The sequence below is a fragment of the Sus scrofa genome, chromosome 17, assembly GCF_000003025.6.
Source record: "Sus scrofa isolate TJ Tabasco breed Duroc chromosome 17, Sscrofa11.1, whole genome shotgun sequence".
NCBI lineage: Eukaryota > Metazoa > Chordata > Mammalia > Artiodactyla > Suidae > Sus > Sus scrofa.
This window is the reverse complement of record NC_010459.5, coordinates 39917485-39932929: the sequence shown is the minus strand read 5'-3', so window position 1 is coordinate 39932929 and position 15445 is coordinate 39917485. Positions and strand designations below refer to the sequence as shown.

Here is a 15445-nt window from a genome sequence, read left to right as displayed (position 1 = left end):
TCACTATTCTGTTACTGCTATAGGTTATTTTGCCTCTTCTTGAGCTTCATATAAATGTAATTACAGTGTAGACTCTTCTGGGGCCAGCTTCTTTTGCTCAGTGTAGTCTGAGATTCAACTGTGTCATTCTGTATATCAGTAGTTCATTCTTTTATTCTGCGTAGCAGTCCATTGTATTATATTCCACAATTGTTCCTATGAACATTTCAGTTTCCCTTTTTCTTGGCCACAGCTGTGGTGTTCAGAAGTTCCTGGACCAGGGATTAAACCCATGCACCACAGCTGCGGCAACGCCGGATCCCTAACCTGCTGGGCTACACAGAATCTCTCTGATCTTTTGTTTTTGTTTTATGAATAAAGTTTCTATGAACCTTTTTTTTTTTGCTTTTTAGGGCCGCTCCTGTGGCATTAGGAAGTTCCCAGGGTAGGGGTTGAATTGGAGCTACAACTGCTGGCCTACACCACAGCCACAGCCACTTGGGATCCGAGCCTCATTTGTGACCTACACCACAGTTCACAGCAATGTCAGATCCCTGACCCACTGAGTGAGGCCAGGGATCAAACCTGCATCCTCATGGATACTAGTCAGATTTGTTTCTGCTGTGCCACAGTGAGAACTCCCCTATAAACATTCTTCGATATGTCTTTTGGGATACATGCCTCAACTTTCTTTATCTCCATCTCTCTAAATATGCATGTATTTCCACTTAATGATTTTTCAGTCATAGGCCTTATCTGTTGGCATTCCATCATGAAAGATTATTTCTCTCTCTCTCTCTCACACACACGCATGCACTGACCCCATGACACATATTTATGTTTTTCAACACTCCATTCTTTGAATATAATATAATTTGGATTAGGTCAATTTCCAGCATTTCCACTAGCATGTAAATGTTTCCCAGAGCTGAGCCATGACATCTTTCTTTTTCTGTACATTACTTCTCTACCAAGTGACAGTGTTAGAATTTGTAAATAAAGAACACTGGAGGGGCTGCACCCATGGCATGTGGCAGTTCCCAGGCTAGGGATCAGATTGGAGCTATAGCTGTTGGCCTACACCACAGCTACAGCAACACAGGATCCGTGTGGTGCCTGCAAACTACTCCACAGCTCACGGCAATGCCGGATCCTTAACCCACTGAATGAGGCCAGGGATCAAACCTGCAACCTCATGGTTCCTAGTCAGATTTGTTTCCGCTGCTCCACAGTGGGAACTCCGGTTTTACTATTTTTTAAACATCTTACATATGGACATTTCCCCTTCTACTGCTTGAAAGTTATATTATCCAATTGTTTTAACTCCAATCTATGATCTTCCATCACTTCTTCCAAATTATTTGTTGTTTCTCTAGTATTTTGAGGCTCCTTTTTTCTTAGTCCCGCAGATTAGAGATCATGGTTACTTTATCCAGTCAATGTCTACTCAGAGTTACCTGCATGTTAATCATTTTCTTTGCTCTTCATTCTTTCTCACATCTCAGAATTTGCTTCTGGAATAATTTTCTTTTTCTCTGAATTACGTCCTTTAGAATTTCCTTTAGCGAGAGAGGGTATGCTTGTGGTAAACTCTCTGTTTTTCTTTATCTGAGAATGTTTGTGAGTGCGTCCCTAAAAAGCAAAATAAATAAATAAGTATTAAAAATCATTGCAATTCTTACTTTAAAAAAATGTATCTACATTGGTTCATTAATGGCGACAAATGTACCATAATAATATAAGATGTTAAGCATAAGGGAAAATTTGTGTGGGATGTATGAAAACTCTCTGTACTACCTTTGTGAGTTTTTTGATAAATCTAAAACTTTTTAAATTAAAGGTTTATTTTATCAAAATTGAAAAAAAAAAGAACACTGGGGGGAAACTGCAAAAGTGATAGGAAGGCAGTTTGTTTCTAGTTTCTGCCTTTTTTTTTTTTTTTTTTTTTTTTTTTTTTTTTTTTTGTCTTTTCTAGGGCCGCACCCGTGGCAGCATATGGAGGCTAGGCTTCCAATTGGAGCTGTAGTTGCTGGCCTACACCACAGCCACAACAACTCGGGATCCGAGCCGTATCTGTGACCTCCTATACCACAGCTCACGGCAACGCCGGATCCTTAACCCACTGAGCGAGGCCAGGGCTCGAAGCCACAACCTCATGGTTCCTAGTCGGATTCATTAACCACTGAGCCACAACGGGAACTCCTCTAGTTTCTGCCTTTTAAGAGAAAAAAAAAAAAAAATTCAAGGCTTGTCACACAGAAGTCCTGGTGACACTCATCTCAGCAGCCTTTGGGTCAAGTTTCTCCATCCCGTGGGCTGTTTCCAGGGTCCATTCAGAGGACAGAAATCACACGCTTTGAGTAGAGAAAATTTAACATAAAATACAGTTAACTAGTTGAAGGTGGCTTACTTCTCAACGAGGTAAAAGAGGACTCTGGAAGGTCGAAAAACAGCAGCTACTCCTAGGCTGAGCAAGTGTGGACGCTGAAGGAACTAGGGACTTAGTTGAGCCCTACGACCAAGCGCAAGAGTCAGGCCTCTTCAAAAAAGGCACCATTTGCATAGAAAGTATAGCCATCCAGTAGTGAAGAAACTTGCCAGAAGGTGAGAGCTGTAACTGGTCCATAGAGCCACTCACCAGATGGGGGAGACCTTGGTCTAAAATAAGATCTGAGCAGCTGCAGAGGCTACAGAAGCTGCAGCTGAATGGGGAGAATATGGGCCTAGTAGCTGTTATACACGGTCTATGAGAATTCCTGCCACCTTGAGCCACTGGCTCCTGTGCTAAATTTAAAAAAAAGGACTGGGAGCCTACTGTGGCACAACAGGATCAGCGGCATCTTGGCAGTGCTGGGATGTGAGTTCAATCCCTGGCCTGGTACAGTGGGTTAAAGGATCCGGTATTGCCACAGGTGTGGCTTAGGTCACACCTGTGGCTTGGATCTGATCCCTGTCCATATGTCCACAGGGCAGCCAAAACAGAAAAAAAAAAAAAAAATTTAAAAATTTAAAATAAATAAAAAGGGACTGGCACACAGAAACTATTCATGCAGTCTAGCTCCAGTACTAGAAAGAATGGTGAGTTCCTGTTGTGGCACAGCAAAAACAAATCCGACTAGCAACCATGAGGTTGCGGGTTTGATCCCTGGCCTCACTCATTGGGTTAAGGATCCGGTGTTGCTGTGAGCTGTGGTGTAGGTCGCAGACGTGGCTCGAATCTGGCATTGCTGTGGCTGTGGTTGGTGGTTGCAGCTCTGATTAGACCCCTATCCTGGGAACCTCCATATGCCTCGGGTGCAGCCCTAAAAAGACAAAACAACCAAAAAAGAGAAAAAAAAAAAGAATGGGGAGTTCCCGTCGTGGCGCAGTGGTTAACGAATCCGACTAGGAACCATGAGGTTGCGGGTTTGATCCCTGGCCTTGCTCAGCGGGTCAAGGATCCGGCGTTGCCGTGAGCTGTGGTGTAGGTTGCAGACGTGGCTCGGATCCCACGTTGCTGTGGCTCTGGCGTAGGCCGGTGGCTACAGCTCCGATTCAACCCCTGGCCTGGGAACCTCCATATGCCGCGGGAGCAGCCCAGGAAATAGCAACAATAACAACAACAACAACAACAAAAAAGACAAAAGACAAAAAAAAAAGAATGGTGGGTCTGAGGCTGAGAATAACTGGCACAGGTGCTTTCCCCTGTGACTAGTAATCCCTGTCTATCTGTCCATATTTAATAAAAGATGGATCACTGCAAGCAGAGGCTTATCACTTGGGCAATTAGACTGGGCCATTTCCTTGGGTAACCCCTGACATCAACAGCTTCAGATCTTTTCTCTGGGACTGGTCAGATTCCCCAGATAAGTCTTGAGGTTACACACCAATGAAACTAATTGGGGCTTTTGATAAGGATTGCGTTGAATCTGTAGATCAGTTTGGGGAGCATTGCTGTCTAAATACTGTTTCAGTCTATAAACTTGGAGTGTGTCTATTCAGTTATTTGGGTCTTTTAAAATTTCTTTCAGCACCATTTTCTAGTGAAATCTTACACTTCTTTTGCATATTTATTCATGAGTATTTTATTTTGGAGGTGCTGTTGTAAGTAAAATGCTTTGTTAATTTCATTTTAAATTGTTTCTTGCTAATGTATAGAAATAGAATTAAATTTTTGTATAAAGGATCTTGTATCCTTCAACCTTACCGAACTAGTTTATTACCTCTAATTGTTTTCTGTGTGTGGGGGGATTCCTTAGGATTTTCTATATACAAGCTTATGTCACCTGTGATGAACATGGTTTTATTTGTTCTTTCCAGTCTGGATATGTTTTCTTTTTCTTGCCTAGGCAAACCTTTCTAGGCTTTGGATAGAACTTCTGGTACAATGTCAAATAGGAGTAATAAGTGAACATCCTTGTCTTGTTTCTGATCTTGGGAAAAACTATTCAGTGTTTGACCATTAGGTATACTGTTAGCTGTGGATTTTTCATAGATGCCCTTTATCAGATAGAAGAAGTTCTCTTCTATTCCTAGTTTGTTGAGTGCTTTTATCATGAAATTGTCTTGGATTCTGACAAGTCCTTTTTCTGTTATCTGTTGAGATGTATGTGTGACTTATGCTCTTTATTCTTTTAACATGGTATAGTATACTGATTGATTTTTGTATTTTAACATGGTATAGTATACTGATTGATTTTTGTATGTTGAACCAGGCTTGCATTCCTTGGATAAACCCCACTTGCTCATGGTTTGTAATCCTTTTTATAGGTTTCATTTCGTTTACTAGTATTTTGTAAGGATTTTTCTGTCTATATCCATAAGGGGTATTAGTCTGTACACTTAGGTTGTCTTTCTGTGGATTTGGTATTAAGGTAATACTTAGACTCATCAAATGAGTTGATGTATTCTCCCTTTTATTTTTGGTAACCATTTGGAAAGGATTGCTATTATTCTTTAAATGTTTGGCAGAATTCACAGTGAAGCCATCTGGCCAAAGCTTTTCTTTATAGAAAGTTTATATATTACTGATTTAATCTCTTTAACTGTTATATAGATCTATTCAGATTTTTGTTTCTTCTTGAGGCACTTTTAGGTGGTCTGTGTCTGTTTAGGAATTTGTCAGTTTCCCTTAGGTTATCTAAATTGTTGGTGTACAGTTATTTATAATGTTCTCTCTCTCTCTTTTTTTTTTTTTTTTTTTTTTTTTTTGTCTTTTTGCCTTTTCTAGGGCTGCTTCCTGCGGCGTATGGAGGTTCCCAGGCTAGGGGTCCAATCGGAGCTATAGCCACTGGCCTCTGCCAGAGCCACAGCAACTCAGGATCCGAGCCGCGTCTGCAACCTACACCACAGCTCACGGCAACGCCGGATCCTTGACCCGCTGAGCAAGGCCAGGGATCGAACCCGCAACCTCATGGTTCCTAGTCAGATTCGTTAACCACTGCGCCACGACGGGAACTCCTATAATGTTCTCTTATAATTATCTTTCTATAAAGCTGATAGTGATGTCTCCTCTTTCATTCCTGTTATTGATCATTTTGAGTCTTGTCTCTGTTTTACTTGGTCAGTCTAACCAATTTTTGGTTTCACTGACTTTCTCTGTTCTTTTTCTATCCTCTATTTCGTATATTTCCACTCTAATCTTATTTCATTCCTTCTGCTTGCTTTCAGTTGTGTCTTCTCCTTTTAGTTTCTTAAGATGAAGGGCTACTTACAAATTTGAGATGTTTCTTCTTTCTTAATACAGGAATTTACTGCTATAAATTTCCTTCTAAGTATTCCTTTAGCTTCATCCTAAGGTATTTTCATTCATTTCAAAGTATATTCTAACATATGATTTCTTCTTTGATCTGTTATTATTTAGGGGTATGTTATTTAATTTTCCAAATTTCCTTTTTTTTTTTAATTTTTGGTTTTTTTTTTTTTTTTTTTTTTTTTTTTTTTGCTTTTTAGGGCCATACCAGCGGCATACGTGGAGGTTCCCAGGCTAGAGCTCTAATTGGAGCTACAGCTGCCAGCCTACACTGAAGCCACAGCAATGCCAGGTCCGAGCCATGTCTGCAATCTACACCACAACTCACGACAACGCCAGATCCTTAACCCACTGAGCGAGGGTAGGGATCAAACCCGAAACCTCATGGTTCCTAGTCGGATTCAATTCCTCTGCACCATGATGGGAACTCCTCCTCCTTTTATTGATTTCTAATTCCACTGTTGTCAAGGGATATTCTTTTTTTTCTTCTTCTTCGTCTTTTTGCCTTTTTCTAGGGCCGATCCCGCGGTATATGGAGGTTCCCAGGCTAGGGGTCTAATCCGAGCTGTAGCCACCAGCCTACGCCAGGGCCACAGCAACGCGGGATCCGAGCCACATCTGCGACCTACACCACAGCTCACGGCAACGTCAGATCCTAACCCACTGAGCAAGGGCAGGGATCAAACCCGCAACCTCATGGTTCCTAGTCGGATTCATTAACCACTGAGCCACGACGGGAACTTCAGGGATATTCTTAATATTTCATTCCTTTTCAAATGTACTGAGACTTGTTTTATGTCCTGACATGGTCTGTCCCAGAGAATGTTCCATGTACACCTTAGAAGAATATATATTTATTCTACTGCTGTTAAGTGGAGTGGTCTATAAAATGTCTGTCTGTTAGGCCTGATGCTTTGTAGTATTGTTCAGTTCTTCTGTTTCCTTGTGATCTTCTGCCTCATTATTCTATCTTAATTGAAAATGGGGATTAAAGTTGCCGACTATTATTGTTGAATTTTCTATTTCTCCCTTCAACTCAGTTTCATTTTGCTTCATGTGTTTTGTTATATCTTCCTGATAGTTTCTTCTTTAAAGAGGACTGTCAGCCAATCCTCCTTGTATCATCTTTACCTGCTGCTTGCAAAGAGAACAGGTGCTCACAATTCTTGGGCCTCTTCAGGCTCCTCAGTATATATGTTCACTGACTTTCACTCCCTGCATGGCCAGCCTAGCAGCTTTATTGAGTCTGTTAAATGGGTGATTACAGTCTTCCTTCTGCTTTCCCACTTTCAAAATGTTACTGCAGTTGTCACTTTTCCTTGTTGTCTTTGTCTTTATGAGTTTATGGCTTATAAAGAAAAAATTTTGCTGTTATTTTTATGCTTTTCCTGGAAGGAGTAAAGAAAGCTGTTTTAATCCAGCATCTTTAATTGGCAGTTTTCAAGACCATGATCTTTCCACTGCATAGTCCTAGGTAGAGTGTGTTCTTTCCTGAAGACATAGGATGCTTGCTTGAGGGTTTGTTTTTTGTTTTGTTGCCATATCTACAGCATGCAGAAGTTCCCAGGCTGGTGATCAAACTGCTATGTGAACCATTGTCACATAGTAGTGACAATGCCAGATCCTTAACCAATAGGCCACTGGGGAACTCCAGGATACTTGGTTTTGACTGTAGACCTTAAAAACCACTTTACAAAATTTACAAAATCCCATGCCAAGTGCTCAGCAAGAGACAAAGGTATATAAGATATGGCTCTTATTCTTCAGGCACTCACCCTGTGGGAAGATGAGATGTACAGAAATACTACCATAGCATGTGTTAAAAAGGGTAAGTAATAAGCACTACCTTTCATTGAATACCTATAGATTTCAGACGTATTATATATTGCAGACATTAATCAAGTCAATCTAATAATCTCACAACGGGAACTGTATCATTCCCGCTTTACAGGTGAAGAATGTATTGGTTTGTATAAGGTCAGGAGCTAACAGCATATCAAGGGAGATTTGAAACCAGGTGTGCCTGACTCTGAAGCTTTCCTCTTTTTTACTATATCAGGGTATCAAGGAGAGGCCCCATGAAGGGCCTAGAGGAATTCAAAGGCAAGAGAGGAAAGGGGAGGCTTTAAGATTGAGGTATCCCAGCAGGGCCTGGAAGAATGGAGAAAATCCAACATGTTAGATTTGAGGAGGAAGGTGATCATTCCAAGGAATGGCGAAGAGTTTGCTCAAAAGCAAAGAGGAAGGGGAGTTTCCGTTGCAGCTCAGATCCCTAGTTGCTGTTGCTGCAGCATAGGCCAGCAGCTGTAGCTCCAATTCCATCCCTAGCCTGGGAACTTCCATATGTTGCACATGTGGCCCTAAAAAAGCAAAAAAAAAAAAAGAAGTAGAAGAAGAAGAAACAGAGGAAGGAATTATAAGATGTATTTGGGGGTTCTAATTAACCTGGGGGAGACTTAGTCTAGGATACCTGCACAGGTTGATTTGCCAGAGAAGCACCTGATGTGGAAGAACGAGGCCTTGAGGTGTTTGCATTCAAATTGTAGACATTAATACTATTTCAAATAAGGAAAAGCTTAGATGAGAATTTTAATGATTTCTATAAAGTAAGAATATCCTCACAATATATACATAATGTGTTTAATTAAAAACATGTGATGGAGTTCCCGTTGTGGCGCAGTGGTTAATGAATCCGACTAGGAACCATGAGGTTGCGGGTTCGGTCCCTGCCCTTGCTCAGTGGGTTAACGATCCGGCATTGCCGTGAGCTGTGGTGTGGGTCGCAGACTCGGCTCAGATCCCGCGTTGCTGTGGCTCTGGCGTAGGCCGGTGGCTGCAGCTCAGATTAGACTCCTAGCCTGGGAACCTCCATATGCTGCCGGAACGGCTCAAGAAAAGGCAAAAAAAAAAAAAACTTGTGAGGCAGATACAGAGAACAATTTGGGGTGGGGGAGATTGGGAGTTTGGGATTAGCAGATTAAAATTTACATATAGGATTGATAAACAACAAGGTTCTACAGTGTAGGACAGAGAACTATATATTCAATATCCTGGGGTAAACGATAATGGAAAAAAATATGAATAAGATTATACATAACTATACCACTTGCTACACATCAGAGATTAACACAACATTGTAAATCAACTACACTTCAATAAAATTTTTTTATAAAAATATGAGGTCATAGATAGTAGATTGTCACAAGGCTGAAGAATTCATTTGAAATTTAAGCAAGCATGAGTTCTTGTCGTGGCTCAGTGGAAACAAATCTCACTAGTATCCATGAGGATGCAGGTTCGATCCCTGGCCTCACTCAGTGGGTTAAGGATCTGGCATTGCTGTGAGCTATGGTGTAGGTCCCAGATGCAGCTCAGATCCTGCATTACTGTGGCTGTGGTGTAGGCCAGCGGCTACAGTAGCTCTTATTCGACCCCTAGCCTGGAAACCTCCATATGCCGCAGGTTAGGCCCTAAAAAGACAAAAGAAAAATTTAAGCAAGCAAAAAAAAAAAAAAAAGTTGCCGGTGATCTAGCAGTTAGGACTCAGGATTGTCATTGCTGTGATTCTGGTTTGATCCCTGGCAAGGGAACTTGCACATGCCACAGGTTTATCCAAAAAAAAAAAAAAAAAAAATTAGGCAAGCAAATGCATGTATTGCTCTTACTGCTTTGAAGTGGAAGCAAATAAAGTTTCTAAACATTAATAATGTCATCTTCACTAATAAGAAAAACCCCACAGTGATATCCCCTTTTCTATCTATCAAATTAGCAAAATCAAAGAAGAGTGATCATTTGTACTGGCAAGGATGCAGGAAAACAAGTGGTATAAATAAGTCCTGGTAAGGAATGCCCTCTGCCATACTTGTAAGTGGAAAGACAGTGTGGCACGACGTGTTTAGCAGAGTACAGTTTGTGTTTTTATACGCAACAGCTTTTCCTAAGACGTTCCATTGACACCAACCATTTTTATCGCCTTTACACCACTATCATTTCTTCCCTTTTTTTTTTTTTTTTTTTTTCCCCCTCAAGGACCTGGGGAGAATGCAATATGATACTGTTCTACCATCATGGCTTAGGAACCAGGAATGAATTATCTGTAATTATTTATTCAATTTGTTCTGGTATCTCTCAGCTTCATTTGACAGTCTGGGAAATGTCCTCAGAAGTCCTTAAGCTTGTTTGTATCTTGGGTTGTGATCTAGTGATTTTCTTCCCTTTTTTATCTCAAACTTTGCTGCTCAGTTTCCTCTCCAAACCTTCAAGGGGGAGCTGGAGAAATCATTTCATTTCTAATTGCCATGTGGTTCACTTTTCTTACTGTAATATCTTCAGCACCTAACCATGTTTCCTTGGAGTGGCTCCGGCACCCTTTAGTTTTGGGTAGACTCTGATCCACTTGGTCCGTTTCCACCTGTACTCTTGGCTCATTTTGCCCGTATCGCAGTAAGAACGCAAACACGTTCTCCTTATCTCTTTCTCTACCACGCTTGCTGGTGGTGACCTTTACACACTGCCCTAGATTGAGTAACTGACTCTCTCACTATCGCTGATAGATTTCTTTTCTCCAATGCAAACATTTTCCCTTCTGCTTAAAACTACTTACTGGGGTATGTGAGTGTACACATATGTACGTATATGCTTATGTATACAAAAAACCTGGCAGCTGGTTCTGGTGGTCTCCAAGAAGGCCAGCAAGAGAGGGACCACCGGACAGTGCTTAGTGGGGAGGGAAATTCTCTTTTTACTGATAGACCATTTGTTTCTCTTAAATTTTATATAGAGAATATAGCCAATATTTCATAATAACTTTAGATGGAATATGATCTATAAAATTTTTGAATTATATTGTATGCTTGAACTAATGTAAACAACTCTGCCTCAGTAAAAACAGTGTTAGTAATAAGATTAAATGGTAAATTGACTAATAGAATATCATAAATAGAATTTAATATATAATTCTATAATGTATATTATTGAACAATAGTCTATAGATATGTTGGTTATATTGAAGATACACATTATGCAAATTTATGGCTACTAATAGAAATGTTACTTTCCATTTATTTTATAGTTTACACTTCATATAATTTTTGTTATTTAGTCTTTAAAGCAGCCCTGTTAGGTACCTGGTTATTAGCTTCATATTACAAACACTATTTTTATGAGAATGGCAGGACATGAAAAAAAAAAAAAACACATGCACACATAAATAAGGAAACCAGCATCCTGAATGGTTAGGTAACCTAAGTTTCAGAGCTAATACTTGAGTCGTAGTTTAGTGCAATTTCTACTCTTCTGCAGGGAAGGATATTCAGAGCATATACCTAGGTTTTTGTGCTTGACCTGGAGTTGATTACCAGCCTTTTCTATCATAGATTCTTTGGTGCCCTTATCCAGCACAGAATATGGCACTGAACCAGTCTGATGCAGATAAAAAAGATGTCAACCCTTCATCCTACCAGTACATCAGTAGGCCCCATGCTCTACCCGCTTCCCATCATGGGCAGGGAGCTGTGGCTTTGGGCACTGAGAATGCAAACCAAACAATATAGACTTGTCCTGTAGCTCAGAAGTTTATCCGTGTCTTCTTTTAATTGTTGTAGGAAGAGTTGCAAGCCAACCTGGACCTGATTCAAACCTACAGACTACATATTGCCCAAGATATCAACCAAGAAAACCTACAGCTCTTCCTGAGTTCTTATAACGGGTACAGTTATTTCTATTCCTTCACTTAAATGGAGACCAGGTCTAAGAGATACTGGATATTTAAGAGAGAGGAGAAAGGGACGTAAACTACTTCTTCCAGTGTTATGTGATGGCATTGCTCAAGTTTGAGCCCAAGCTTAGGAACTTCTGCATGCCTTGAGTACGGCCAAAAACAGAAAAGAAAACAGCTTTCAAGAGGAATGAATGAACTGAATGAATGAAACTGGAGGCTATTTCAGCCCCGTTCAACTACAAGTTATAGTTTTAAGATGTTTTTGAGACCAAAAGTACCTACAGTTATGTACACACACACAAAATTGAGGTGGCACAGAAAAATGAATGTAGAGAAGGCAAAAGATAGAAGCCGTGGACTTCAGTCTCTCTCTACTGATATCCTGTCATCAGGCAGAAGTGATATGTGAACACTAGTAAAATTTTCTTTTGTTTGTGTATTCCCAAACCTGTCACATCTCTCGCAGTCACTGAGAGAAAGCTTAATTCCTATCTTGGAACCCTCTTCTCCAAGGTAAAAATGTTAGCTCCTAGCTTTCTGGGTACATGGGAAAAGACTGAGGAATTGGGTCAGCCGTAACTTACCCAGAATTGCACAGCCAGTCAGAAGCAAAGCCAGGTTTTGAACCCAGTCTCTCTAAGCTCCTTCCTCTATATAACAGAACCTTCTTATTTTTAGTTGATATCAGAAAGGTTATTAAATACTGCACCAAACTGTTAGTTACCAGGAAAATGTTTCCCCAAAAAAGTTCCCCTTAAAAAATTATTGCTATAAACTAGTTGAAAAATTAAACACTTTGGACTTGAGGATTTCAGTAGCATTGCTGTTAATTGTTGAAGTTGCCTCCTTTTAGCATCCCACAGTGTCCCTTTTTTTGCTCTATACCACTCAGGATGCCACTGACGAGGCTATTTGGAAATAAAGTGCACCCTTCCCTCATCAGGTGTGAAGGAAAGATAGTTTTAGGATTCCTTGATACACTTTGTTTCTTACAACCCAGGAAGTAACCTGAATTGCTATGATCTTACCTGAAAAGGGCATTGTTTCCTTTGTTTTTCTAGACGCAAAGACCTGGAGATTGAAAGACCCATCCTGGGACAAAATGATAACAAATCAAAGACATTAAAGTAAGTCCCTCAGTCTCCCCACTAAGTTGCTTAACATCTCTGCCTTTGATAGACGAAGTCAGGGTTCAGTGGAGGGTACATGCTGCTTGCTGAGTGTCACCTCTTATTTTGCTTTCCCCCAGGTGTTCTACTTTATTGGTGGTAGGTGACAATTCACCTGCAGTTGAGGCTGTGGTAAGTATGTCCTGATCTTGTGAAGATGAAGGAGATGAAGTACAATCAGTTGGGAATAGCATACCACTGATGCACTAGAAATAGTTGGTAGATACTAGTTTTTGCTTTTTCTGATTATATATACCAAGGTTTGCTCTTGACTGTCCAGTCTGGAAAAAGAATTCCTCGGTGACTGCTAGGTTTCATCAGAAGGGATCAGTATTGCCCTTGACTGCTCTGGGTAGTGCATTGCAGTCCACTTTGTGGCAAGTAGTACAACTAAATACCATTTGCTTATCGTCAGATTTCTGACAGCTCCAGCCTTCTGTAGCCACCGCAAATTTGGAACTGTATCAGCAGGCTGGAAGGCAGCTGAGCGCCTGGATGCTTTTCCCTACATCTTTCTCAAACATGTAGCACATTGGTAAAAATAATACATGGTCATTGTAGAAAATTGGTAATTAGAAAAAATCACGATCCCATTAACCCAAAGACAACCTGTTATCTTTTTCTTTAACATAGATTGGATGGTATTAGAGATACAAGGTTTTGGGACTTGATTACTTAACACTATTGACAGCATATTTCCATATTATAAAGTCAGTGTGTCTATAAATACTCAGTCTTATAAATATACTCTTATTTATTTAATCTCATTCTCCAATTGATTATTTCTTTTTTGGGGGGTGGGGACTCACCCGCGTCCCTGGGCCAGGGATCAAACCTGCGCCACAGCACTAACCTGAGCCACAGCAGCAACAATGCCAGATCCTTAACCCACTGAGCCACCAGGGAACTCCATCCTGTTGATTATCTCTGATTTTGCTCCATTAATAATGTTGCTGTTGAATGTCCTTATAGAGTCTTTGCCAGAATGTTTGATCGTTTCCCTAGGATGAGATGGAATTAGTATGTCAATAATCATAAACTGGAGGAGTTCCTGTTGTGGCTCAGCGGTAACAAACCCGGCTAGCATCCATGAGAATATGGGTTTGATCCCTGGGTTAAGGATGCAGCATTGCCGTGAGCTGTGATACAGGTCACAGACATGGCTTGGATCTGGTGTTGCTGTGGCTGTGGAGTAGGCCAGCAGCTATACCTACGATTTGATCCCTATATGCTGCATACGCAGCCCTAAAAAGAAAAAAAATCAAAAACTGGAGTTCCTTGGTGACTCAGCAGGTTAAGGATCTGGCATTATCACTGCAGTGGCTCAGGCTGCTACTGAGGTGTGGGTTCAGTCCCTTGCCTGGGAATTTCTACATGCTGTGGGTGCAGCCAAAAATATCATAAGCCTTTGTAAGTTTTGGTTTTTTTTCTTTGTAAGGTTTTTAATACATTTTGCCAGAGTCCTTTCCAGAACAGTGTGTTGCCACTGGCAATATATGAGAGTGCCTGTTTCACAGCATGCTGTTCAGCATAACTTTTAAATTGTATTAGTAGTTTAACTTGATTAAAATTGGTATTCCCCCACCCCCCCCTTTTTTTTTTTTGCTTTTTTTTAAGGGCCGCATCCATGGCATATGGAGGTTCCCAGGCTAGGGGTTGAATCAGAGCTGTAACCACAGCAACAACAGATCCAAGCTGGGTCTTAAGACCTTCAGACAGCTCATGGCATGGCCAGGGATCAAACTCGAATCTTCATGGATGTTAGTCGGATTCGTTTCTGCTGTGCCACAATGGGAACTCTGGTATCCCACTGTTTTCATTTACACTTCTTTAATTACAGATGAATCTGACAATTTTTCATAAGTCTGTTATCATTTGCTTCTTTCCCATAGCATACATAACTAAGTATCTGCATGAAATTATCTGGTTTCCTTCCCTTCTGCCCTATTTAGAGCAAAATATTAGGGAGTAAGGCTTTTTGGAAAAGGAATCTAATAGTTAGCCAGAGATGTTGACACAGAAGAGAAAGTTGCTTGGCAGGGGAATGTTTGTAGGGTGAGATAGATGTGGCAATAGAATATATTTGCACTTCCCTGAATTGCCCTGTAAAACATTCTGTGTCTAGTGTAAAATACATGGTGTGGCTTGAGCACTGAGGCAAATAACCCCCAACTCAAAAAAATAAAAATCCCCAAAGATAGAGTTCCTATCATGGTTAATGAACCTGACTCTAGTATCCATGAGGATATGGGTTCGATCCCTGGCCTTGCTCAGTGGGTTATGGATCCAGCGTTGCTGTGAGCTGTGGTATAGGTCACAGACATGGCTTAGATCCCATGCTGCTGTGGCTGTGGCTGTGGCACAGTCTGGCAGCTGCAGCTCCAATTCCACCCCTAGCCAGGGAATTTCCATATGCTGCAGGTGCAGCCTTAAAAAGAAAAAAAGAAAAAAAATCATAAATGTGTACTTAAAGCAGGAGAATGCTGAGTTGTCTTTTTAAAATTTCATGGACTCCAAGTTCCCATGTGGCGCAGTGGATTAAGGATCCGGCATTGCTGCAATTGCAGCTCGGGTTTGTTTGCTGGCCCAGCAACTTCCACATGCTGTGGATGTGGCCGAAAAAAATAAAAATAAATAAAAATTTAAATTGCATGGACTTAAAGCAACATTACCAATTATATTGCAAGACTATGTAAATTGACCAATGCAGATAAGATATTTTTCTCTGATTTCCACACTTTCTCAATACTTGTAGAGAACTTTAGATGCCCTTTCTGTACCACACACTAGGTGCTCTTCTAGACATGTTCAAAACTAGCTCCCCTTCTAGAGCCTTTTATCCCATAA

The 15445-nt window shown here is 40.8% G+C and overlaps 1 protein-coding gene across 8 annotated transcripts in view; it reads left to right on the top strand.

The window, feature by feature from the left end:
• The window catches only part of NDRG3 (NDRG family member 3), an 81798-nt gene that overhangs the window by 54825 nt on the left and 11528 nt on the right, over positions 1-15445 (top strand). For all 8 annotated transcript variants that reach the window (XM_021077356.1, XM_021077358.1, XM_021077357.1 and 5 more), the window contains 3 exons: positions 11314-11417; positions 12491-12556; positions 12679-12730. In XM_021077356.1, coding sequence (XP_020933015.1) covers positions 11314-11417; positions 12491-12556; positions 12679-12730 — 222 coding nt within the window. The remainder of the gene's footprint in view (positions 1-11313; positions 11418-12490; positions 12557-12678; positions 12731-15445) is intronic.